General features: G+C 37.7%; 1 protein-coding gene and 1 pseudogene across 2 annotated transcripts in view; both read right to left on the minus strand.

Annotated features, from left to right (window-relative positions):
- The window catches only part of LOC101295621, an 880650-nt pseudogene that overhangs the window by 708060 nt on the left and 145391 nt on the right, over positions 1-27199 (minus strand). Inside the window, exons 39-49 of the transcript XR_184594.1 lie at positions 15572-15590; positions 14199-14943; positions 13927-14087; positions 13515-13626; positions 11167-11227; positions 10876-11016; positions 10065-10624; positions 9052-9397; positions 2649-2894; positions 1888-2010; positions 1692-1806 (exon numbers count right to left, since the gene is read on the minus strand). The product of XR_184594.1 is annotated as an uncharacterized LOC101295621 (transcript). The remainder of the gene's footprint in view (positions 1-1691; positions 1807-1887; positions 2011-2648; positions 2895-9051; positions 9398-10064; positions 10625-10875; positions 11017-11166; positions 11228-13514; positions 13627-13926; positions 14088-14198; positions 14944-15571; positions 15591-27199) is intronic.
- On the minus strand, positions 15775-21318 carry LOC101299953 (chaperonin CPN60-like 2, mitochondrial-like). Its single transcript, XM_004297486.1, has 17 exons — positions 21162-21318; positions 20927-21058; positions 20527-20686; positions 20092-20267; positions 19588-19683; positions 19402-19506; positions 19191-19277; positions 18993-19082; positions 18477-18557; positions 18334-18402; positions 18189-18266; positions 17155-17250; positions 16945-17044; positions 16762-16865; positions 16567-16672; positions 16174-16252; positions 15775-16094 (listed from the first exon to the last, which is right to left on the minus strand). The coding sequence occupies exons 1-17, from the start codon at positions 21219-21221 to the stop codon at positions 15989-15991; spliced, it is 1725 nt and encodes a 574-aa protein (XP_004297534.1). The 5' UTR covers positions 21222-21318; the 3' UTR covers positions 15775-15988.

A 27199-nucleotide genomic window follows, 5' to 3' on the forward strand; every position in this document is an offset into this window, starting at 1 on the left:
AGATGTCTTCTTAATTGTCATTTTTTTAGATCAATGCGTGCCTTAGGACCGTCTTTCGTCTTCCCCTCCAAGTTCAGCACTGTGCCCACCACACTGTCGCAAACATTCTTTTCTATGTGCATCACATCTAGGTAGTGCCTGATCAACAACTTACTCCAGTATGGGAGTTCCCAGAATATGCTCTTATGTGTCCAGAATTTGTACCTGTCGGGTCTTTCAGGTATTGCCGCCACAATGTTGGGATGATTGCTGAGCTGCCCAAAATCGTACTCATTAAGCACTGCTAAAATTTCGAGCCCGGCCATCTTCTGGGAGGCACACCGTGTTCTACGGTCCCATCAAATGCCTTTTCATCGAACCGCCATTCGTGATTATATGGAAGGAAAGCACGGTGACCCAATCTGTATATCTTGTTGCAATGACTGCTGCTCCCCTCATCGCTAAGGCACTCTGGACAAGCCTTGTATCCTCTAACAACGTTGCCCGACAACATCCCACGGGCAGGAAAATCACTGATGGTACCAACAACCATGACATGCATCTGGAACATCTCGTGCATGTACTTGTCATAAGTGGGATGACCAACGTCCCACAAAAACTGAAACTCTTCAATCAAAGGTCTCAAATACACATCGAGACACTTCCCTGGATAACCGGGCCCCGGAATCAACAAACTCAACATATTGTATTCCTTCTTCATGCACATCCATGGAGGAAGGTTGTACGGTACCAAAATCACCGGCCATACACTGTATTGAAGACTTACGTTGCCAAAAGGGTTGAACCCGTCGGATGAGAGCCCGAGCCTCACATTTCGGACCTCTGACGCAAAATGAGGAAACTCCCTGTCTATATGCTTCCAAGCCTCCCCGTCAGTAGGGTGTATAAGGGTATCTTCTTCATGCAATTCCCTATCAACGTGCCATCTCATATATAGCTCCACAAACTAATTATGGACAGATTTCGACAACACCCAAACTTTTTCTCCCGTTTTTTCTTCTCCCGTTTTTTTTCCCAGTTGAGCTGCTGCTGTCCAGATCTGCAAATATATTTCGTCGGCTAAACTTTTAAATATTTCGTCGGCCATAGTCTGTGAACTTTAGCCGACGAAATAAATTCTTTAGCCGACGAAATAAATTCTTTAGCCGACGATTTTTTTTTTCGTCGGCTAAAGTTTACCATAGCTGACGAAAATTTAACTTAGCCGACGAAGGAAAATTTCGTCGGCTAAAGTGGACTTTAGCCGATGAAACAATGCTTCGTCGGCCTGGTTTTTTTTTTTCGTCGGCTAAAGCCTTTCTTCTGGTAGTGCAAGCCTCCTCCCACATTCCACTTCTGTCCCCAATTCCGAGACATTTGCCACCAATCTGTGTTTGATCCCTTGATCTTGACATTCACGACGTCACCAACACCGCCAACATTGTACACCAACACCAGCAGAAAGTTAGGGTTGCCTTGAAGCTCAAACTTGATTCCTCCTCTCTTGGAGCACCAGATCCTTCGAAAGCGTATCGGAACAATCCCGCCCTGTGGAGCTTTCACTATCTTTAAGAACATTGGCATCGACAAATCGAAGTGTTTTAGGGGAGGATTACACCATGCTTGAGGACCAGTAGAGGAGGGGCAAAAGTTGGTTGCAGTGACTTTGATCACAGAACGGGGGCCAACACCATTTCGGATCATCAACGCACATTATCTCGAAACAAGCTCCGCAGGTTTGGCCGTTGTTGAAAAGCGCACTGCTGAGGGCTGTGGTTTCAAGCCCATATCCTTGTGCCCAGAGATCCTCATACCCACAAGCTCCGCCTGAGAATCACATATATAGCACGTTTATTTCCATGCATTATGAAAATGGACAAGTATAATTACATATAATCCATAATTTACCTTCGGTTCCATGACCTTTGACATCACCATAAAATGTGGCATGTCCATAATCCCAACCATCGATATCGATTGCACCAACAATGCTGATGCCAATGACAATAAGTGTCATCAGCACACTATATACTATTGAATCCTTAGAATTAGCCATTATAGACAAGATTTACTCTTCAAGTTCTGAATTGTGTGTCCATAGACGCCAAGGTGAATGCTATATATACGAGTACTCTAGATAGTTCAAACTTCAAACCCTATCCAATCAGTCAAACATGGAATAATTTCTTTGCTTTTCTGGGTTTCATTTCTTACCTTAGGGAGTTTGTTCAATAATATACCTAGATATTTATTTGTTGAATAATAAATATATTGATATTTAGTAATGTCATAAACGCGAAATTATCTAGTAGGGTAAGTTTTAATTATAGTTAGTTTTTTTTTAATCAAATGGCAATTACAACATGACATGCCCGAAAAGGCACGAGAATATATGTCATGCAAGGGTGCTCTATAGCATCTTATCGAAACTACCATGAGTCTACTTAAACAAAACTAGAAAATCTTAAAACTGAAAACTTAAACATGACAGGAAGAATTGTGAGAGCCCCAATATCCTAATTTTATTATTTTAAGAGCCCGAAACCATCCTACACATAGGAGGTTTCCCCAGGATCTAGTTCTAAAATCCACAGGCCCAAAATGAGAAAGGGCCAAGCAGGCCAATCCAAGAAGAGGCCATACGGCCTAATCCTGAAAAAGCATCCAACCTCCGACCCGCAAAGTGATCTCAACCCAAGTCGTCCTCCTACCACCGTCGTCGGCGGTTACAAATATATTAGCAGCCCCAATCCTACCGGCCCCATCGTGAGCAGGACCATCACGCTGACCACTGCCTCCATCAACATTAAGAGCACCCAGATCTTCACCATCCTCGACGCAGTAACCTCCTGCATTTATGGTCTGCATAGCGCCGTTGTCGCTTCCACCATTGCCACCACCATAGAGGATCGCTGCTACAAGACCACCCAGCCCATAGTCAAACCAGAAGCGAGTCACAGTCTCTCACGGCGCGGCCAACCTAGCCACCACTCGACCAACTCCTCTTTGGAAATACATTGGCGCAAACCAAAATATGTACGGAGCCTGAACCCCCACTATACGATCTGAACACTAATAAATCTCTCCATTGTTGTCAAATTCATTAGATAGGCCAATGAGATTGGAAGATCCGATCCCGCCGACCAAGAATGCCAAAGCGCCGCCAAGGTAAAACCCTAGCAAAGCTCTCATATTTTACTATCAAGAAACAAGAGATAGCAATTGATAATGTATAAGTTTTATAGTCAGTTAGAGAAGTCATTTCTTTTCTCATATACCATCATATTGGTTTGATTTAAGTTATTTTTGGTTTTGAATATATATTGGTACATGAACCAAAAGATAGTACAAAAAACTGATACAAAACTAGTTTTCGAAAAAAACTTGCAATGTAAATCATAATCTTAATCTTTCAAAAATTGAATTTAACCTATAAATATAACATCTGCAAAAATTCAATATAAACAAAATTCATTTACTTAACCGATTGCATCAAACAAATAAATGGTTGATCATGAGAAGGTCAACTTTCACCCTGACTGTCAATTTGTTCAACCTTTTGAATATAGGAATGCTTGAAATCATAGGTAAAAAGGGAAATTTTAAATAAAAATAATAATAATAAAAATAAAACATTGTTGGCTAGACATGGGAGCGCGAGAGACAGTTTTTTTTTCTTTGTACGTCATATATACACATAGTGTAGGAGGGGGTTAACTTAGGGTTTTGCAATTCATCATATCGTGTCGGTGAAAGATTGCTATCAACAAATTCAAAGCTTTGACAACGATTTTTAGTCGTGATTTGAGGTACGGTTGATACCAAGCTTTGGCAGTCCTCACTATTTAGTGTTATGATCTCTTAGTTACTCTGTTATATAGACTAGCACATTACTATATATGACTTTGTATTTGCCTTTATTTTCATTAGTACATTGAAATGGAAAGAATTCAGAAACTTTCCAATCTACTCTAAAGATTTAATCACTGAAATTGATCAAATACACTTGTAATCTTCTATTGTTAATGAAAGTGAACATAAATGAATTATTCTTTTCTGTAGCAATATGACTTTGTATCTGCTCTTTTTCAGTATGATTTTTCTTTCTTTAAGCTTGATTTCATGTTTTTTGGTCTGACGTATTTAGTGGCTAAAGAGTTTTTGTTTTTTTTTTCATTGCTCTATGTTTTATTAAAGTTCGTTGAAAACTATGCTATATTTGTGCTCGATCAGTTATTGTCTATCTACTTTAGTAAAGGTTGAAGGAAAATGGTCACATATGGAAGTATAAAACTTAAAAAATGATCTCATATTCTCATAAATCAAGATGTCAATATGGGGATAAGAAAAAAGTATAATAGTGTTGAAGTGATGAAATAAGAAGTTTATCTTGTATAATGATTTTTATTTTGGTGATTTCACTAGAAGAAATTTTTTGGATATTCATTATGTTCTACCTTGAAGCAGTTTACTTGTTTTTGAAGAACACTTATTAACCAAAAAGACTTTTAAAATAATTGAGAAATTTTTCTTTACAATTTTTTATGAAAAATGTCTAAAGAAACTTGTTTTGAGAAGGATAGACCCAATCGATTTAGCTACACATCCGATTTAAGTTGAGGTGCAATAATTACATGGACTGTAATCAGCTGAGTACATAAAAGCAGAATTATGCTACTAACTCTTTTCATTTTCCCCATATGTCTCATCGGTATCAAGGAAGAAAATTTCGATGATTACGGAAATTTCGACCCTTTAAAATATGGAAATTTCGACAGAAATATCGCGGATATATCGAGAATGAGGAAATTTGAATACTAATTATGGTTTTCAAATTAGTAGTTAATACCTATATATTATATAAGTTGCAAGTAAAGAAACAAAAGAAGTGCTAGCATAGGTGGCTTAGGCATGATTTGTTGTTTCTTTCCCACCAGGGATCGAATCCCCGTGTTCCCAATAAGTGTTTTTGATTGAATTTAAGATGGGACCGTGAGAGCCATATAAAGAAGCAGCATGTGCATAGGTTTGGAAAGAGAGTATGAAATATTTGCAGAATATTCCTAAAATCTCGAGATTATCGTGATATTTCCAAGAATATCGCGAAATTTCGGGAAATATCTAAAAAGTCGCACAAAATTTGCTGGAAATGCTAGGATATATCACCATCTCAAAAAACCGAAATTATCGCCGATATTTCAACGATAATTTCGATTTTTAACTCCTTGATCGGTATAATGCTTGAGGAGGAGGAAAAAAAAGACATATTTTGCTATCAAATACAATGTTAATCTGCACATGCTAGGAGATACAACAATTAATAACATAAAGACATAATCCAAACATTTAAACTCTTGCTTCATCTATTATACAACTTACCAAAAGAAGAGTAGTAACTTGCTTCTTGTTCGATACAACCTACCAAAAAAAAATATAATGGTTGATGTTAGTTGCACATCAGAAGGACATCAATGATGTTTCAATGTTGGTTTGAGTTTGAACATACTAGCTCATCATACACAAAAAAGATTGTTGGAAATAAATTGGGGGCAGATGCAATACATTAAGACCAAAAGCAATGTTGAACTTCTCTAGAGTACTAAAAAACCTCCCTCTAACTATTTATTGGGAAGAAGTGAGAAAATATATAGTTTATAAGTTAACAAAAAAAAAAACAGTTAACAAATCTCAATTAACATTATTGATGTTTGTAATGTTGTTGTTAGTTGCGCGCCCATTATAATGACCCCTAAAGATGTTGGATTGTTGATTTGAGTTTAAACGTACTGGCTCATCATACACACAAAAAAGATTGTTGGAAACAAACTAATGACAGATGCAAAACATAAAAACCAAAACATATGTTGAAATTTCTAAAGTACTATAAAACTTCCCTCTATCTACTGAGAAGAAGTGAAAAAATATATAGTTTATAAGTTAACCTCAATTAACATTGCTGAGGCATTCAAAAAAGATTGCTAGCTTATCATACACACAAAAAAGATTATTGGAAACAAACTAATGGCAAATGCAAAACATAAAAACCGAAATCTATGTTGAAATTTTTTAAAGTACTATAAAACCTCTCTTTGTCTACCGAGAAAAAGTGAAAAAATATATAGCTTATAAGTTAAGAAACCTCAATTAACATTGCTAAGGTCTTCAAATGAAAACCTCACACTTGAAAATCCCAAAGGAAATGTAAAGGTTGTTGCCAGCTACCTATCAGAAGGACCCCCAAGTATGTTGCATTGTTTTTTCTTTTTTCTTTAAAAAAAAAAATTATTAATAACTCACACACCCTACATATGTCAATGAGATACTGTTGTGAAGGTTCTCGAAAAGCTTTCAAGCTATAATTGCTACAAAACGGGGCTTTCCAACAGCTCTAAGGAAAAAAGAAATTTCAAGCAAAAGCAAAAACTGAATAACAATGAAACATTTTGCGTCTCTGCATATGATATTGTTCAAAGACCACTGACAATCGGGCTCATCCAAAATTTGATCAAGAAGACAAGAAATATGTGAGGCTCAGGTTATGTAACAGGTTATGTTAAGACTTATATTCACTACATAAGTAAATATGAAACTTTATTAGGGAAAAAAGAAAAAAAGAAAGAAAGAAGGATGTTGCATCGTTGCTTTGAGTTTGAATGTAGTAGCTCATTATACATACAAAAATGATCGTTGGAAAAAAATTGGGGGTAGATGCAAAACATAAAGACTGAAATCTATGTTGGACTTCCCTAGAGTGCTATAAAACCTCACAATATCTACCGGGAAAAAGTGAAAAGATCACTGAATCTCATAAAACTAAAGTAGAAAATTACTAAGGATGCATCAATTCAGTAATATAACAATGAAGCTAGGTTTCTAAATCAAAAACCAATACCAAATTGATACCACACGGATCTAGAGAAAATACAAAAGGTCAAAAGCTATACACCAACAACTAGTAAAAGTCTTAAATCATAATTTGATTGCAAGTTCTGAATCTACTGAGCTAGAATCGTGATCAAATATAATACATATAATTAAGCAAACCTAGAAAAGGAGAGGGGGGCTGACCTCAAAACAGAAATGGAGTTGGGATTCAAGAGGGAGTGATGGAATCGAGATACGCAAATGTAAACTTAATTACGGAATGTAACCTTGTTGCGATACAGTTGTTGCGTTATATCTAGGGGCCGTTAAATGGGCCAGGCTTTGGCTTATCAAAGTACAATGGGTAAACTCTTTGCCCCCCAAGACTATCTAACATCATAATCCTTCATCACCTAAAATTGAATCATGAACTCGTAAGAACTAAAAACTTATTGTTAAGCTAAACTAGACCTATTTCAAAAATAGGTTAGCAAAACGGGGAGTGGAACCCTTTCAGTGAAAATTTAGATTTTTAAGTACGGAAATGCATGATTATGCAACTATTTTTATTTTTCTCAGATGTCTTATCGGTAAAATGGTTGAGGAGGAGGAAAGAAGCACATATTTTGTCATTAAAAACAATACAGCTTCAGAGATTACCTATCAAATCAAGTTGCTGAACTCATCGTCGATTAATTCAAATAGTAGAACCTGATGGAGATCGTCCATTCCCTAACCAAGTTAGCGAGGAATCCACCTATGTAAGTTTTCAAAAACAAATAAACATTTGAGAAAATAAAGTGAGAAATCAATGAATAAATCATACACATGAAAGACTTAAGCTACACATTTGCACAACCTGCTGAATATTAACTCTATCATCCATCTCTTGTGTTTTTTGTTATGTGTAGAAATGTGCTTAAAAACATGAGGAATCATGTTGCATTACAGTTTGATATGCAAAAAAAGTTTAACAATCTACAACTTATGTCTTAAGAATCATAGAAGAGAAGATAGTTCAAGAATGATTACAATGGGCTCTTCTCAAGACATGAAAAGAATGTCAGGATACCAACTATGATTGCTTGCTTACTTGAACATTTTCAAGGAATTGGTGTACATGACCATAACCATTAACAAAACCTCTATGATTGCTTCCTTACTATGGATTTTAAATCTTCTGTTATAAATCCTAATTGAATACCTCTAAACTTTTGAAATCCACCATCTTTTTTTTTTTTAATCCAATGGCTAGAACGGCGTCCCTCACGCCATAATCATTAACAAAACCTCAAAATACAAGGGGGTACATTGTGCCTAAACCTCATACTGTAAGAACACCCTAAAAACATATTAGGCATGTCTACAAAATTTATACATTCTAGCAAGCACCATTTAGCAAAGAGTGCACCATTGGCTACTCCATTTGCTTTACAAATTTGGCGACATACCGGAAAAAAGCTGCTCATGCAAAGCCATAAGTTATAATGTCTATCAGCTTTCCGGTTATGATGCCACTGAAAATTACCATTGACCCTATATTTTATCTTGCCACTAGGAGGCTGCGACTATTTAACAAAGAAAGGAACTCGCTGTCTTATTTGGGAAAACATGACACACTGCGTTCACTTACCCGGGCATAGCCCACCAGGATCCAAAAATAAAGAAAAACAATAAAGCATACACAAAAAGGAGCACCTATTAGGGCGCGCATTGCCCTTCATTAGCTATACGAAACTGGCGACTTATTTCCACACCTAACCCAATTAGAATTAAAAAAATAAAACACAAGACCAAAAACGTAGTAAATACCAAAACCAAAACTAGGCTTGCAAGCCAAATCGAGGCCATGAAGCCCAAAGCCAGATCAAGGTCCACCGGCCCACCAAATTTGACCCACATCAGCAGCTACATCACCATCACCTCCCCGCCGATCTGGGACCACCACAGCACCGCCGACCTCAGGTCTTTGCCCACGGATCGCCTCGCCATCGAACCAATAACCACCAGATATGGTGAGCGGTTCAATCACCTACCTCCCCTGGTAAGAATATGATCTATAAACCACACTAGAGACTCCACAAGACCTCTTTGTCGGCGTAAAGGTCTGTTCTCCCCCACACCGCTCGCCACCCTCTCTTGACAGATCGGGAATTGAATCTGAAAATCCGAAACGAATCTGCCAATCACCACATCACATCACCAAACCCATCTCATCCTCCTCCGTCGACGACTGGTCACCACCCCGCCCCAGACCGGATCTACGACCACTGCAATCTCGCTCCACTGCCAAACCACTGCAACCACCCACTCTGAACAAGAAGATCGGCCGAGAAAACCACCTAACTGCTTCCTTAGTGCACCAGGCTCGCTCTCGACCCACACAACCCGTCCGGCAGCCCCCAACAAACGTTGACGAGGCCAGAGGCCATCCCCAACGCCTTGGAGCCGCTGGACAGGCGAAGAAGATACCAAAGGCTCGACCTAGGGTTACAGCGCGTGGAGGCGCGTTCCCCTCAGTCAGAAAACTAGCTCGTTTCTTTTTATTTGTCAACTGACATCCACAAAAGTCTTTAAAACATCATGAAAATTCAAATACAATACACCCACCCCTTAGTTTTTCATAAAAGTAAATTAGAGGTCTATGAATATATAGAATTATGAAGCTCTCTACGAGTTTTAGTTAAATAAAAGAAAAGCCCCGTATCTGTTACAAAAAAAAAAAAAACCGTAAATAATTAAGTTTTTAACAATTGAAGTTATAGTATTGATTAAGCTAGCGTCATAAATGTTTTCGTTAAGATTTTATAGTTATATACTTGTAACTTACTCACTGTGTGATATGATTACTGATCTCAACCTTTGATTCGTGTGTTATTCTCCATGATCGATCCAAAACTAAATTACCCCAAAATAAACAAAAAAAAAAAAAAATCGATCATGGCAGAATCCTAAAGCTCATTGCCTTCAAACGAGCAAGACTGAATTCATGCATGCCAAATTAATGAGAAAACGAAATTAACGAGCCAAATTCAAGTGAAATTCCCAAATATCATACGTAAATCAAACATACATTGAAATATTCATCTTATTCCATGCTACATGACTCTCATGTAGATTTTATTTGTAAGTTCCTATAATCAAATTTTCGTTACAATATTGTTGTTACGCAAATACTCAACGAACTAAAAGTTCCTTCCCACGTACGTTCGACCATATGCCCAATTTGCAGGAGCAACACCATCAGAATAGAGCGATTTCCCATCACTAGTAGTCACCTGGAACCCCAAGCTTTGCCCTACCAAGTTGCCATCAGTCTCCCATTTCTGTCCCCAGTTGCGCTTCATTGTCCACCATGTTGCTTCCCTCGAGCCCTTGATTTTGACATCAACCACATCACCAGCACCTCCAACATTAGACACCAACACCAGTAGAAAGTTAGGGTTCCCCTCGAACGCAAACCTAATCCCTCCTCTCTTAGTGCACCAGGTCCTTCGGAACCCTATCGGAATAATCCCAGCTTGGGGGGCTTTGACTATCTTCAAGAACATTGGCATGGTCAAATCAAAGTGTTTCTGAGGAGGTGCGCAGGGACCTCCTGGGCATTCGTTAGTTACAGTCACTTTGATGGTACCCGGCAGACACCATTGTGGATCATTCGCGCAGTATATTTCATAACAAGCTCCGCAACTCTGGCCTCTAGTGTAGAGCACAGTGCTCAGGGCTGTCGTCGCAATCCCATATCCTTGTGCGAAAGGATCACCATATCCACAAGATCCACCTGATAATCACATTTAACTTTTGGTATTCATAACATGATATAACGAACATGCAAACACATAATCTAACGGTGCGTGAGGTTTCGCACTGAGCTACTTAATTATGGCTTGCACACCATCGGATCATGCATGCATGCTTGCAAGTATAGTAGAAATTCAGATTTCATTTTAACTCTTTTATTTCCCCAGTACTGTGTGTAGAGTGTAGATATATACTTGCCAACAATAAGTTAGAGATGCACTGCGTACGTACCTTCGGTTCCTCTGCCCCTCATATCACCATAAAATGTGGCATGTCCAAAATCATATCCAGCGATTGCACCAGAAATGTTATTGTCGATGACGATTAGTGCCACCAGCACTGTGAATGCTACTGATGAAAACATAGAATTAGCTATCATAGAATTAGCTAAACTGTATGAATATCCATGAAAACCAAGCTAGCTAGGGATATCTGCATATATACTGGTGATGGTCCAAGTTCCCGTATTAGACTTCTAATACGTACCATGAACTCTTTGCTTTTTTGGGTTTTATTTCTTACCTGATGGAGTTAATTTGTTCATTGGATATACTTTTATTAGGGAGCAATATAATTCATCTACCTGCAGTTTTTTGACCAAACAGATAATATTCAATTATTCATTGCTTTTCATTGATAATATTCATTGGCTTTTATGTTCTGTATATTAATTTATAGACTCAAATGAGTCAAATCATCGATCTCCTTGGGGTCCAATTAAGCCAAAAAATTTTGACAAATTAATACCTATATTAACACCATCAAGCTCGCATATTCGGAAACAAACGAGCCTACAAATTAATACAAAATGGACAAAACCGTGTAAGACCTAACCTCAAAGAGATAATCCAATAGCTCATAGAGAACTTAATTAATTGTTGTACAATTGGACTATCTAATAATCAAGCAAACAATATGCATGGTAGACATCCTGTTGTTAACCGTATTAGGTTTATAGCATGCAATTAAGTTGCAAGGACATTTGTGTTATTTTACTCTAGTGTTATATGTAATTGTTGTAACCTCGATCATTTTCCATCAATCAATTCGGACACACGAGTGTACGGGACTGTTATAACATAATGTAGCCTCCAAATAGTTTTCTTGCTTCCTTTTATATTTTCTGCACCTTCCAATAATCCATGGTAGCTTTCACATCCATCCCATATGTAGGCAAACACAATTAACTAAAAAGTTAAATTCTTTCGACAACATATTTATTTTTGCTAAAATGAGGTGCCTTTCAAAAACAATGAAGGTGGCTCACTATGCTACATTGCTACAGTAATCTTCAACAGTAATGCTACAGCTTGGCTGCAGTAATTGCAATCTCTTACAACAAAAACAAAACACATACATGTAAGTTTTTTATTTTTTATTTTTTATTTTTATTTTTTATTTTTTATTTTTTGACAACAGAACCTTACAACCCAAAAACAATAGACCTAACAATCCTTACAAACCAAAGAACCTTACAAACTAAAAGAACATAAGCTACAAATATAGACTTCAAGGAGGAGCAGAGACCGCATCCGATTGAAGAACATGTAGCAAAAATCAAAGAGGATTATGAACCCAGTTCAAAGAACACTCCAAACATGAAACAAAGTGAGTAGCAGTATCAGCTGCTGCATTTGCCTCCCTACTGATCCAGGACCAGTTAATAGAAGAAAAAGAACCTGCCAAAGACTTAATTTGCTGAAACCAAGAGGCAGCAGACCAAGAAACAGATCCTTTAGGGGATTTCAAAGCTGATATGAGGGATAAACAATCAGCTTCCATAGAGAAAGAAATCAAATCAACCGACTTAGCCAACTTGAGACCTTGAAAAAGAGCTTGAGCCTCTACAGCTTATGCCGAAATTTCTTGACCAACAGAGACTACACCATGAAGAAGAGAACCAGTGGAATCTCTAAGTAGGGCTGCCAAACCACAACTAAAAGACTCCGAACTCCAAGTAGCATCAGTATTAATCTTTAAAGTTCCAACCGAAGGGGGAATCCAATTACCAGAAGCAGAGGGAACAAGCACCGAGTGAGAATTCTTCAAATGATGTCTGTTCTGAAATGATAAAAATTCATTTGCTTGCTGTGAAGCTAACTTTGAGACCAAAACTGGATCCGGAGAGAAGTGATTGAAAATGGATTCACATCGATGCTTCCAAATATTCCATAGCAAGAAAGAAATATGTGTACAAACAAACTTCATATCAGCAACAGAACTCCGCAAGTTAATAAGCTACTGAATCCAAGCATCCAACGTAGTAATATGAGAACATTGAACATGAATGCCAAAAGGGTGAGCAAACCAAACACAAACTATCCAAGGGCAAGTAAACAAAACATGTTCAATTGTTTCAGGAAAAGCATTGCAAATAGGACATAAAGAAGACTGAGATATATGCTGAAAATGCAAGTTTCCTTTTGTAGCCACAAAATTACTAACTGCTTTCCAAATAAAGATTTTGATTTTTGGAAGAGTTTGTAAGTTCCAAATCCATTTCCACACTGCCGAGGTAACAAAATGTGAAGAAGAAGCTTTTAATTTAGGAGCTGAAGTCATAGTTGCCTGAGCTAAATGATACCCTGACCGGACTGTATAAGAACCTGATTATTGATGCGGCCAAATCAATTTATCTTCATTGTCAGTATCAATGAGGGGAATTGTCTGAATCGCCGCTTGGTCTGAAACATACAAAATATGAGCTACCGAATTTAAGTTCCAAGAGGGAGGATCCAACGTAATGAGCTGATTGACCATCGATGGAGGTTGTTGACCATAATATGATGCAAGGGAATATGAAGCTTGTGGCAGCCATTTGTCATTCCACATATCAGTGAGACAACCATTTCCAATTCTCCAACTAGTACCTTGAAAAAGGAGATTTCGACCTTCAAGTAAACTGGACCAAATCCAGGAAGGAGTTCCTCCTTTGTGAGCATTCCGGAAACTAGTATTGGAGAAGTACCGAGCTTGTAGCACCTGAACCCATAAAGCAGTAGGAGAATCTATTAAACGCCAAGCTTGTTTTGCCAAAAGAGCCAAATTAAAAGACTCCAAACTTTGAAATCCCAAACCGCCAACAAATTTAGGAGCTCCTAAACTATTCCAATCTTTCCAATGTACCCCCTGATCTGAAGTATTACTCTACCAAAAACGAGCTAACTCTGATAAGCAAGAATGGAAGTTGCCACTGCCTTTATCAATATCTCTTTACCAACAGGAGAAAGGATTCCTTGTTTCCAACCTTGAATTTTTTTCAAAATAGTGTCTCGAATATACCCAAGAGCTGAAACTTTTGAACAACTCCAAATGGTTGGTAAACCTAAATATTTCCCCGGATCTTTTACTGCTTTCATATTCAACAAGTAACTGATTAATTGCACTATGTGGGGATCAGTATTTGGTGAGAAGTAAAAGCTAGACTTCATTGTATTGATAATCTGACCAGATTCAGAACAATAATGATGAAGGATATCAGAAAAAACTTCACAATTATAGACAGTAGCTCGTAGAAAGAACAATGAATCATCTGCAAAGAACAAATGACTAACCTTTGGCCCCAAGTCCCCAATTTGAACCAACTGAAGAATGTTAACCATTGAAAGTTTACAGAGAATCTGAGACAACACATCGTTCACGAACAGGAACAAAAAAGGAGAAAGAGGATCACCTTGACGAAGACCTCTGGTAGGCTTGAAGAACACCCCTGACTTTCCATTAACCAATACTGAAAGAGATACTGTAGAAATGCATTGCTTAAAAAGAGAGACCCATCCACCAGCAAATCCCATTTTAAGAAAAACGGCCTTAAGAAAAGACCATTCAACGCGGTCATAAGCCTTATTCATATCCAGCTTAAGAGCAAAGCTTCCAGACTCACCAGATCGTTGCACTTTCAAATAATGGAATAACTCATGAGCAACAATGATATTATCCTGAATTCGCCTTCCTGAAACAAAGGCTGACTGATTTTCAGTGATGAGGAGAGGCATCAAAGGCTTCAGACGATTAGCTAGAACCTTTGCATTAATAATCTTGTAGAAAAAATTGCAAAGGCCAATTGGCCGAAAATGAGAAGGAAGGTAAGGGTTTTTCTGTTTAGGGATTAAAGCCAAAAAGGTTTTATTTAGTTCCAGTAGGATAGAAGAGGTGGTAAAAGTATCAGAGACAGCTGCACAAATGATCGGATTGACTATCTTCCAATAAGTTTGATAAAAAACTCCCGGAAAGCCATCCGGCCCTGGAGCTTTCAAACCGCCCAAGTCAAACACTGCATCCTTTATCTCATCAATAGTACTGGAAGAAGAATCTCATTATTCATTTCAGCTGTAACAACATGATCAACAAAGGCCAACACAACATTCAATGAATAAATAGGAGTTGCAGTAAAAAAATCAACGAAGTAGGAATTCAAGTGGGAGATGATGTCTGATTCATTATCTAACCATTGGTTGCAATCATTCTTGAGCCAAAGAATCTTGTTAAATTGTCTTCTTTGAATGGTTGTTTGATGGAAAAAGCTGGTATTCTGGTCACCTACTTGATGCCAATTAACACGAGACCTCTGGTGCCAATAGTATTCTACTTCTGATTATCAGCTAACCAAATGCTTAAAAAGAAAAGGAAAAAACAAACACAGGTTATCAGCTATGTAACTCTAAAGAGCACCCATGTTCTTCTGGTTTATCTACTTCTGATTTTGATGAATGTAATCTGATAAAAGGTAATGCTTTTTTAAAAGAAATGCCTCTGAGTATTGAGGAGTTTATAAGGCTAGGAGTTTAGGACTTTAGGCAATCCAATCTGAGTCTCACCCCTTGATTCATCTCTCAGAGCCCCCATGTGTTTAAGGACAAAGAGCGTTCATCATTTTGTGCATAGCCATTTAAATATTACTCATCACTTGTTTCATGGTAGAACATACATCAAACTGTAACTGTAACCTATAAGACAGAGCAAGACTATTTGTAGCATTACTCAATTCTCTAAATCATAACCATTTGTAGCATCAACCTCTTTCATCAAATCCTAAGCCAAGACCTGGATGAAGACATTTTCCTTGTAAGATGCTCCATGATCGTCACAATTAGATAATGAAACAATTGCGGAGACATGAAGAAATATATTGGTGCCAAATGATATCACCGAGTTGCTGCTTATTTCAATTGTCAATTTTACAAATGTAGTTCCCTAAATATTCAGTTCTACTCCCCCATCACTCAACTTCACCAATTTGCACTTGTGGGCATAACTTTGACCTTTTTGGCCAAACCCGCACAAATAACGGATTGTTACATAATATGCCGTTTTGGCACTAAGGCCTGACTTAGTCACTTGCAAGTTAATAGCCCCCAAAATCTTCCATATTTGGCATCCGGCTAGGAGGTTTTTTCTCTGTTGGACTGTCCACTATAGATGCCTCAGTTGTTGTCAATAGTAACGACACACTGCAAATAGAGAGAATAGACAGGTTTAGATTGCAGCACACAGATATAAGTTTCAATGCAAACAGACTGCCAATTTCACCTGGCTGCGTCCACCAAGGAAGTTCTAACAACTTTCAGAGGATCAATGATTCCAGCCTTGACCATGTCAACATATTCACCTAGGTCAGCACAAGCATCATGGTTAAAGCAGTGAACACTCCAAAAACCCAAACTTCAAATAAAAAAAACTGATGAAAATGGAAACTAGTTGGACAATGTAAGTCAGATGTTAGATTCTGATATATTAGGACTATCATGCATACTTCAAATGCTTTCCTCCAATACTTAAATGAAACTAATTTAAACTCGAGTTGTCCAACATAAAGCATCAACCCAATAACTTTGTAGACAAATTCGGCACAACACACCAGGAATGAAGGTTTGAAAAAAGTACATGTATATAAAGTGAAAATAGCAAAACAAACAAACCTACCGTTGGCTGCATCATAACCCATTCTGTAATCATCTTGTTCCAGCAATTTACCAACAACCAATGCACCATCAAAACCAGCATTTCGAACTATAGTGAATGTAGGCGCCTGTTGCAAGCAAAGCATATACACCATGAGGAAAATCGACTTAAATAAACCCCTCAAAAGATATGCCAAGGTATTCTATCAAAGTAAACCTTGAGAGCATTCTGGATAATTTCTACTCCTCTTCTTTGATCTTCATTTTGCGTTTGAATGTTCTTCAATGCTTTTGTTGCATATAGGAGAGCAACACCACCACCTAAACATGGAAATAAGAATTATTTTGGTACTCTGAACAGAGAGACAAGAACATATATAACCTAGGAAACTCAACCAACCTGGCAAAATACCCTCTTCAACCGCTGCTCTAGTAGCATTTAAAGCATCTGTTACCCGATCTTTCCTCTCCCCTACCTCTGCCTCACTAGCCCCTCCAACCTTTTACAAGAAAAAAAAAATCTCAATCTCAGAGCATATAATACACAATATGGGGTAGCAATTCATAAATGTGGATTTACACAAACATTTGATAATGAGGGATAACATACCTTGAAGACGGCAACTCCACCAGATAATTTTGACAGCCGCTCCTGTGCTTTCTCCTTGTCAAACACAGCAGTACTCTTCTCCATTGTCATCCTCAACTGCAAAAAAAAAGTATGAGTTTTTAGATGTCTCAAAGACTCCAAGATATTTTCTCTAGTATATGTTTTGATACTAATAAATTTGAACATCCGAACATTTATCGTGATATTCATATTTTGAACTCACTACTGCAATTTTAATGTAAAATTAGAATAAAGCAGCTCCCAAATTTATTAGGCAGGATGTATTTCTTTGCAAATTACTGACAATTTCAGGATAGAAAAAATGCCAATTCCCTCTTCCCAATAAAAAGAAAAATTACTGAACACTTGGTAACTAATGTATAGGTCAATCTCAACTAGAAAATCAGTTTTACCATGACCAATTATGCAGCGAGTTCCTTGAATGGAGATATGACATCCACCGAACTTGTGTTTGTGTGCGTGCGTGTGTGTGTTGGGGGGACCTACTAGAGGTGTTGATAATGGCAGAAAGTGATGAGACCTCGAAAACACTTTGCCAGGTATTTCGGTCCATAAGATAAGCAAACATAATGTATCTACTTTGGATCACAAGCAGCAGCAATCTATAACTGCTTTACAAAAATCTAACCATTGCATTCTTAATTTGCATTTGCACTTTCAGTAATCAGTATGCAAGGTTACTACGTATTGGATCTAAAGCAGAAAATATGCCACTGCCTGAAGAAGGGGCCCATAAACATACTTAATCTGATATGACTTGGAAGACTTCTGTTCAGTATGGGAGTTAAACCCTTATAATCGTGTACAGAGTGACTACAATATATAACAACATTCCGTAAACCAGATACATGGATAGAATGAAAATATGAACTCATTTGCATATAACTGATATAACGAAATAAACGTCTTTAGGCCAACGATCTTAACCTCGAATATAATATAAGACCAAATATTTGAGTAACAAATCGACACAGCTACGATAGAGAGTGGAAATATATGAAATTCAGGCGTACCTCCTCACATCTTTCTTCAATCAGCTTCTTATCCCCACCTCCATTTAGAATGATTGTGTCATCGACAGATACAGTCACCTGTTACAAATTTAGTCATTAGGTCTCAGAAACACAGGTTAAACGTGCCATTCAGTAACATACAAACCTTTTTTGCAGTACCGAGTGTTTCAAGTTGGACTTTCTCGAGGGTTAAACCACGATCTTCACTGATAACCTGTATAACAAGTGTATTAATCATACCATCTCATGTCTCAGCATACAATACAATGTTACCAAAACTATTTGTACCTCTCCACCAGTGAGAACAGCAAGATCTTCTAAATTGGCTTTCCTGTTTTCCCCAAAACCAGGAGCTTTGATGGCACAAACCTGAGGATACTCAACTATTTAATATATTGCTTGTCGAAATACAAGTACAAGATCTATACTAAAAAAATATTATGCATACAAGAAAACATAGAACAAATGTTTATTCACAATACAACTCCCCATGTAACATACCCAGTATAAACCAGAGGTACTGAATGAATTCACAGTTGAATCCCCAAAAAGGAAAATAATAAAGTTACATGTCGAATAATAAAAATCACATATTTGATATTCATTATGTGCAGAAACTGGCTGATACACTAGGTTATTATCCATTCACTTGTCAACAAGAGTAATAATATATATATATCTACATGTATGTTTGTATTACTATATTTGTTGACCTAGAGACTGACATTAAGAAGGGGAAAAAAAAAACTTCTTGAATTATCCAATGCAAGAGCCAGCGAGTCAAAAAGAAAAGTCAAGTCTCACCTTTACCCCAGCATGATGCTTGTTGAGTATAAGCATGGAAAGTGGATCGCTTTCAACATCCTCAGCTACAATAAGAAGCGGTCTATTTTTCTGTATAAAACCAAATGGTAAGAAAAACAAGCAATGGTATCACTATCCATAAACTTCACTATATAAAATTGATGGTAAAAGGTAACCAATCAGAAACATGCTAATTACATTTATGGCCAGCTCTAGTATTTTCACGAGTGAAGTCATGTCTGAAATTCTCTTTTCATGAATGAGGATTAGAGGGTATTCCAATTCCTGCAACCACGGATATCATAAAATTATAGATCAACAGACATCCAAAACAATAGGTTATTTTTTTACTTTAACTACAAATAAAGGGCCTGAGTATATAGGTGCCACAATCAAGATTCAAACTTACACATTTTTGAGTCTTTTGGTTAGTGATAAAATAGGGAGAAATATACCCTCTGCCAAGCTTCATTCCTTCCACCACTTCCAATTCATTATCCAATGTATTCCCATCCTATAAAAGTATGTAAATTTGAGGAACCATAACACAAATAACACGTTACGGAATATCACATTCTGTAGAGAAGATTCTTACAGCAACTGTAATAACTCCTTCCTTCCCAACTTTCTCCATTGCTTTGGCTATCAACTCTCCAATCTCTCGTTCACCATTGGCAGAAATAGTGGCAACCTATTTCATTGCATTTACTCATGAATCTCCAAATAAAGATATACTTAGAGTTTTAGAAATCAATGCAACATCGTTAATCTTTATACAGTTTGGAGAGGAAACATATAAGAATCCAGTCAATAGCACAACACTGGAAACTATCCACCAGACTTCAACCGGCATATTACGCTGAAACATAACTAGTACCCTCAGCATATTCAAATGGTTGCACTTGTCTCATACAACACTATCGAAAACTATAACCAACAAAACTAGATTATGATTACAACTTTTACTGGCCTTAGGAAGTTTTCAGTCAATCAAAAGAGCTTTTTTATAAGTATATCAACATCCATTTCCTAAAAATAATTAGAATGATACTATAATATCTATAATATATGAATTACAATTAGACAAGAAGCCATTTACCTGTGTAATCTCTTCAGGTGTGCTTATCATCAATGCTTTGCTTTTCAGATCAGTAACAATAGCATCAACTGCCATATTGATACCGCTGCGCAAATCCATTGCATTTACCCCAGCAGCTATGGACTTGCAACCTTCTATAAGTATTGCTTGGGTCAGGACAGTTGCACACGTTGTACCTGCAATCAGATAGTTAACATTTCCCCATGAAGTCAACGGATATGCAAAAGCAACACCTATGGAGGCTCGCAAGTTTTAATTTAGGTACCAAAATATAACAATGAAGTTAGCACTCATGTTTATAACTCGATTTACATGACAATTCTAACTTTTGAGCTTCTGTTGGCCAGGTCAAAAAAAATAAACACACCAAAGGCCATATTCTATTCTCTATAATTAGATTACGTACATGGAGAAAAAATTTCAAAAGAATCTTACCATCTCCTGCAGCAGTATTAGTTGCTCTTGCCACCTGTTTCACAAGATTTGCACCCAAATCTTTTCTCTTATCCTCAAAACTAATGCTCTTTGCAACAGTAACACCGTCCTTTGTGACCTGCGGATTCTTGCCACTTTTCTCAATAATCACAAATCGGCCCTGATCCAATCAACAAAGATGACATATAAGATTAAACCCTTCACGAGACATTCTCATTCTCACCTTATATTATAAGCAAACAAAGCAACACCAATGCTAACTAAACTACAAAACTGTGTTTACAAGAACTTCACTTTCCTACTGTTCCAATCAGACACTGAGCTCTACCAATGTACATTGTATCAGTGAACTACTAAAGCATACAGAGATGACATAAAGTTAAGAGCTTTAATCCAATACCTTAGGTCCCATGGTAACTTTGACAGCCTCTGCAACCTCAGAGACACCTTGCAACAAAGAGGCACGTGCCCCAACCCCAAAGCTGATATCTTTCGCCGCATAATTCCTGTTGCAGATAATCCTACTACCTATCTGTTGATCAACTCGTATCCGCAGCCAAAAGAGAACGGAATATTCAGACCCATCAATCAAAGGAATGAAATTTATAAGAATAGAGATGAAGGGTAGTAGTTACCAGTTTCTTGGTAGTGGAAGAAGCGACGGACGAAACTAATTTGGAAGCTATTCGATACATGGCCGGAAGTTGGAGTTACAGAGGTACTGAGAATATTGAGGAAGCAGACGAGTGAGGTGGGTTTAGCTTCGTAGGGTTTTAGGCTTTTTAGATGGTCATGGATTGGACTTGTGTTTAGAGGATTAAGATCAAGTTAAGATGTTGTTTAAGATCAAGTTAGAGTCACACGGCCTTTTTCTCTTGTTTTTTTCTTTTGATGATAAAAAATAAAATAAAATAAAAAAAACACAACAACCAGAAAGACATCAGGTTTTATTAATCATTGTTTCATCAGGTAAGTTAGGATTTTTTTTTTTTGGTTTACAGGTAAGTTAGGATTTTTTTTTCTTTTTTGAATAATTGAGTAATTGTTCATACACATAAGTCTCATTTACATAATTAAAAAGATTACCACGTAGTGAAACGGTTGTGGCATATAAACATCATGACACATATTCCTTAATATGATCAATAGAAAAAGGTTAATCACCATGAATGACATTCATGAGTTGAATGAGTCAACCCCACCCTAACAAATTTTTACGCATATATATACCAGTGGGTTAGAATGAATAGTAACCCAACGGAGTGTAAAGATACAACCTTGCCACCAAGATTAAGACAAACAACTTCACCATCTTGAAAAACATGTCCCAAATCACAAAAGCACATAACATTAACTATTAATTTGTAAATGTATTCATAGATCTAAAAGCAGAAGAGCTCTCTTAGGGTTTTCTCTCTAGCGTTTTTTTAGCAACCAGACTTTTTTCTCTTCCCTGTAACGATGGTGGACGAGGTTCCACGTTGTCTCTAATGATTTTTTTTAAGAGTTTGGAACCCAACCAAGCTGGGAGGCTCAGGCCTACGCCCGGTTCCAATTATTTTATTGAAGGAAAAAAAAAAAGTACATGAGGGCAACTCCAACCATTAGTCCTATAATTGAGTCTTATATCTATTATAGGACCTCTTATGGCACTATTCATATAAAACTCATTTTTTCATCTCCAACAATGAGTTTTATGGTCCTATATTCACTTTAGTTGATTAAAATAAGTTTTGAGTACTATGCTTATGAAATAAATATTAAGTAATATGTTAACCTTATTAAATAAATAAAAATCATCATTTTTATTTTTATCACAATTTTAAAAATAATAGCTTGGCACCGTCGGTGGTGACAGTGATCCAAGCTTCGCAAAGAATAGTTTCTTCAATATTGTGCCTCCATGAATCTTTTCTTTTGCTCATTTTTCTCTTTAAATAATTGAAGAAAGAGATAGTGAATAAATTGAAAATGTGCAAGGAGAAGATTATATTTTGGTGTGAAGAATTTGTGAGATCTTTGGTTCCTATTTATAGACTTGCTTCAAAAAAAAATTGCCCAACGGATCTCTTCATTTTTCAAAATATTTCTGCTATTTTTTTATTGTTTTTTGAGGTCAAAATGAAATTAATCAGGTTGAACTTAATGGGCCATTGATATTTTGATCACATATAATCTGGACCATCAGTTTTTTGTTACTAGCATTGGAGTTTCCCAAAGGTCACAAGGAGACAGCATTGAAGACTTGGGCCCACAACTGTTTGAAATTGGAAACAGCAGCGCATAGACGCGTGTTCCCCTCACCCCGCGTTGCCACAGCCCGCGTGTTCCCACCATGTCTCTTTTAACGTGTCGCTTCTTTATCCATCACGGACCCAACCCAATTCAGTGGGCCCCGAGTTCTGGTCTTAGAAATGTCTCAAATATGAGACTGAGAATAGGATTTGGTCTCATAATTCCAAAACCAAAACCTCTATTTTTAGCCCGTTGGAGATGAGAAGTCTCATTATGAGACCAAGACTGGGTTTTAAACCCATTGTTGGACTTGCCCTGAGAGGGGGAGATATACCAAAACCCCTCTCGGAAAAAGAAGAATAACCCTAAAACCTGAGATCTACTAAGGATAATTAACAACGAAAAACAAATTCGTTGTTGCTGCCCAAAGAGTCACAAACATAAAGACCATTAAAAGATCACAAACTAAAACGATAGTTGAGAAAGTCTGCTAGATCACATGAATAAGCTGCATTGCACAAGGTGGACATGAATCCCACCAATGAACTCTTGTGTTATCCGCACCAAAATTAGCTAAATAGTCAGCAACGTTGTTACCCTCCCGATAAATATGAGATACTTTTACAGTCATAGTAGCAAGAATAAACCGACAGTTAAAATCATTCAGTAGTGAAACGCCATGGTACATCTACTTTAAAAGAAGAAAGAAAATGAATCACTAAAGTAGAGTCACTTTCTGATATGGGTGTATCCTAGCCTTTTAGGGATTAGCCGATTCCTTCTCCAAGTTAGTTAAGGAAACAGCTTTTCTAGCTTGTTAGAGGAATAGTTTTCTAACTTAGTTTGGTATTAGTTGTCTAATTTAGTTAGGGAGTACTCTCCAAGTTAGATAAGGATTTATAGAGATTTAGACTCTATAAATAGAGTTGTCTAGCTTAGTTCTAGATAGAAGAGTGAAACAGAGACAACATCTGTTTAGACCAGGGTGAAACAGAGACAACATCTGTTTAGACAAGAAAGAGAGGGAAACAGAGAGATAGTCTTGTTTAGAGTTATTATTAGGGAAGGATTCAGACAATAAACATTGTACCTTTGCACAATAATAAGAGGAGAATACATTTTCTTCAAACCTACTTTCCTTGTGTGTTTCAGTACTAGTAATAATTCCGCTATTAGTAGTATCCGCCTAGTAATTTGAATCAAGTTGGTATCAAGAGCGCATCGATTCTGCGAGGGGGTTCCTGTGGTTTATGGTCCTTACTCGATCACAATACAGAAAGCTAGGCAAGGTTCTTGTTTCTTGGGAAGAAACTAGGAGGACAAGAGAAAAGAGGATGGGTGACGAAAGAACAGACAAAGAGAGACTTGATGCGGTAGAGAAGCAGTTGGCGTCGATAAGTTCTACTCTTGCAGAACTGGCCAATTTCATCAAACAGGAGAAGAAAGTCAAACCTTTGGAGAAGTCGAAGAACAAAACTTCTGATTCAGATGACGAAAGGGATGAAGCAGATTCGGATGAGGAAACAGACGACACCAGCAAAACTTCGCATCAAGGAGGCAAGGGTTCTTTTCGGAATCTGAAGATCGATTTCAAAGTTGAAATCCCTATGTATGACGGAAGCGTCAACGTAGAGAAACTAGACGATTGGATTGAGCGTCTAGAGACTTATTTTACTCTTTATAACTACTCATCACAGGAGAAGATTATCTTTGCAACTCTAAAACTATCGGCTCATGCATTGACTTGGTGGAAGTCCTATCAGAAAAATAGTGACGGAGAGGCAATGTCGTGGAAGAAGTTCAAGGAGTTGCTTAGGAAGCAGTTCTATCCAGTCGGTTTTCTAGAAGAAAGATGGTGCAAGTGGTACAACTTGCGTCACGAATTCAATCAATCCGTACAAGAATACACCACCGAATTCCAGAATCAAGCTATGGTTTTGGATATTTCATTGAAGGAGTATTCTGTGTTCATGAAATATGTGGCGGGTCTGAGTGAGTATATCCAGAAGGAGTTGAAATTATTCACAGTGGAAACTATTGCAGAAGCCAGTGTGAAAGCCATTGCCATTGAGGGCAAATTTAAGAAGAATGTAACAGAAAGAGATGGAAAGCAATCTGTGGGTAAGTCCAATGGTTCCTCTGTCAAAAAGAAAGAGCATGAGGGTGGTGAGTCTGATGGGAAAGAATGTTTGGTTTGCAGTCACTGTGAAGGAACAGGCCATGTGGTGGATAAGTGTTGGGTGAAATATCCTCATCTTAAACCAAGAGGGTTAAGGCAAAAGGAGGAGAAAAAGAAAGTCGCTTTGACCACACAGGAGCCAAAGGAAGTACCAGGGATGACAAAACCAAATGCAAAGCTCAATCTTATGGCAAGAAATAAGCAGCCTGTAACGGATGAAGCAGACCCCAGGGAGCAGCTCTTTGTTGTTAAGTTACAGGTGAAGACCAGTTTGGTTGATGCCATTGTGGATCCGGGTAGTCAGATGAATCCTATCTCGGAAGCCTTGGTTCAGAAGCTGGGTCTCAATACAGTCAGACATCTGAAGCCATATTTGTTGGGATGGATCCAAAAGGAAGCAGGCGGGATGAGTATTACCAGCCAATGCACATTTAAGTTTGCGCTTCATGAGTCTTACATCGATGAAGTGACATGTGATGTGGTGCCATTGGATGTTTGTCAAGTTATACTAGGTAATCCCTATTTGTGGGATAGATATGCTATCTATGACAGAAGAGCCCAGATGTATACGTTCACAAAGGATGAACAACAGTTTGTTATTCGAGCGATTTCCCTGCCACAAGAGGCAAGCTTGGTAACAGTGATGCGGGTTAAAAGATTAGTCAATGCTTGTAGGAAATTTGTCTTGTTGACACGTCCACATGAAGGGCACTCAAGTCAAGATATTGAGAAGTCAAAATTGAAGAAGTCACAAGCAAAGTACAAGGCCAGACAAGATAAACATCGAGTACCTTGTTACTTTGGTATTAGCGACTTAGTATGGTTAAGGCTGAGTAAAGAGCGCCTTAAAGAGGATCCATTGCTAGAAGATTGCATTTTGGAGCAGCAAGTGGCTACGACACGTCGAGGGGAGTAAACAGTGTTCTGCATTGGGCGTGCAGGTTAGGTTCCAAGAAAAGCTAAGTGGTTCAGCAAAGACAAGGGAACTCTCGAGTTTTCTAATCTCTAGTTTTAACTTAAACGAGAGTTTAAGTTCCTGAAAGGGGGAACCATGATACGGGTGTATCCTAGCCTTTTAGGGATTAGCCGATTCCTTCTCCAAGTTAGTTAAGGAAACAACTTTTCTAGCTTGTTAGAGGAATAGTTTTCCAACTTAGTTTGGGATTAGTTGTCTAACTTAGTTAGGGAGTACTCTCCAAGTTAGATAAGGATTTATAGAGATTTAGACTATATAAATAGAGGTGTCTAGCTTAGTTCTAGATAGAAGAGTGAAACAGAGACAACATCTGTTTAGACTAGGGTGAAACACATACAACATCTGTTTAGACCAGAAAGAGAGGGAAACAGAGAGATAGTCCTGTTTAGAGTTATTGTGAGGGAAGGATTCAGACAATAAACATTGTACCTTTGCACAATAATAAGAGGAGAATACATTTTCTTCAAACCTACTTTCCTTGTGTGTTTCAGTACTATTAATAATTCTGTTATTAGTAGTATCCACCTAGTAATTTGTATCACTTTCAATCCAAAGAGAATGCCAACCTCCTTGCGAAATGACCGCCTGTAACTCAACTTCCAATGCAATAGCAAGGATAAGGTGACGTTTGACGGCAGAAGTGTTGCTGCAATCTCATTATGCAGTGGGGAGGCTACTCTCCAGAAGAAAACTAATTTCCTGAGCTTTGATGGGGAAGCTTTATTCACTCTGCGTTCTTGATTGTCTATGTAACACTACCAGGACAAGCACTTTCGTCGGCCTGTTAGCTTAATTCGCCGGCTAAGATCTTAGCCGACGAAGGCTCGTTGGTTAAGATTTCGTCGGGAAAAGGTAGTCGGCGATGACTTTAGCCGACGAAACAAGAAGACGTCGTCGGCTATAGTCCCAGAGTTTAGCCGACGAAAAACAAGTCGTCGTCTTTTTTCCCAGACTTTAGCCGACGAAGAAATTAGATAGTCGTCGGCTTTTTTCCCAGACTTTAGCCAACGAAGAAATTATATAGTCGTTGGCTAAAGTGTGTAATAAAAAATTAAAAAAATAACTAAAGCCGACGAAATATAATCTGTTTCGTCGGCTTTAGGAGGGTTTAGCCGACAAAACGGGCCGTAATTCGTCGGCTAAACCTTATTAAAAAAAATTAAAAATACTATAGCCGACAAATATTTTACATGTTTCGTCGGCTATAAGTCCATTTCAGTAAAAAAAAAAACGACGAAATTTCTAAATTAACCATTCCAAGCAAGCTGCAAAATACACCAAAA

This window comes from Fragaria vesca, linkage group LG4, assembly GCF_000184155.1.
Source record: "Fragaria vesca subsp. vesca linkage group LG4, FraVesHawaii_1.0, whole genome shotgun sequence".
Taxonomy (NCBI): Eukaryota; Viridiplantae; Streptophyta; class Magnoliopsida; order Rosales; family Rosaceae; genus Fragaria; species Fragaria vesca.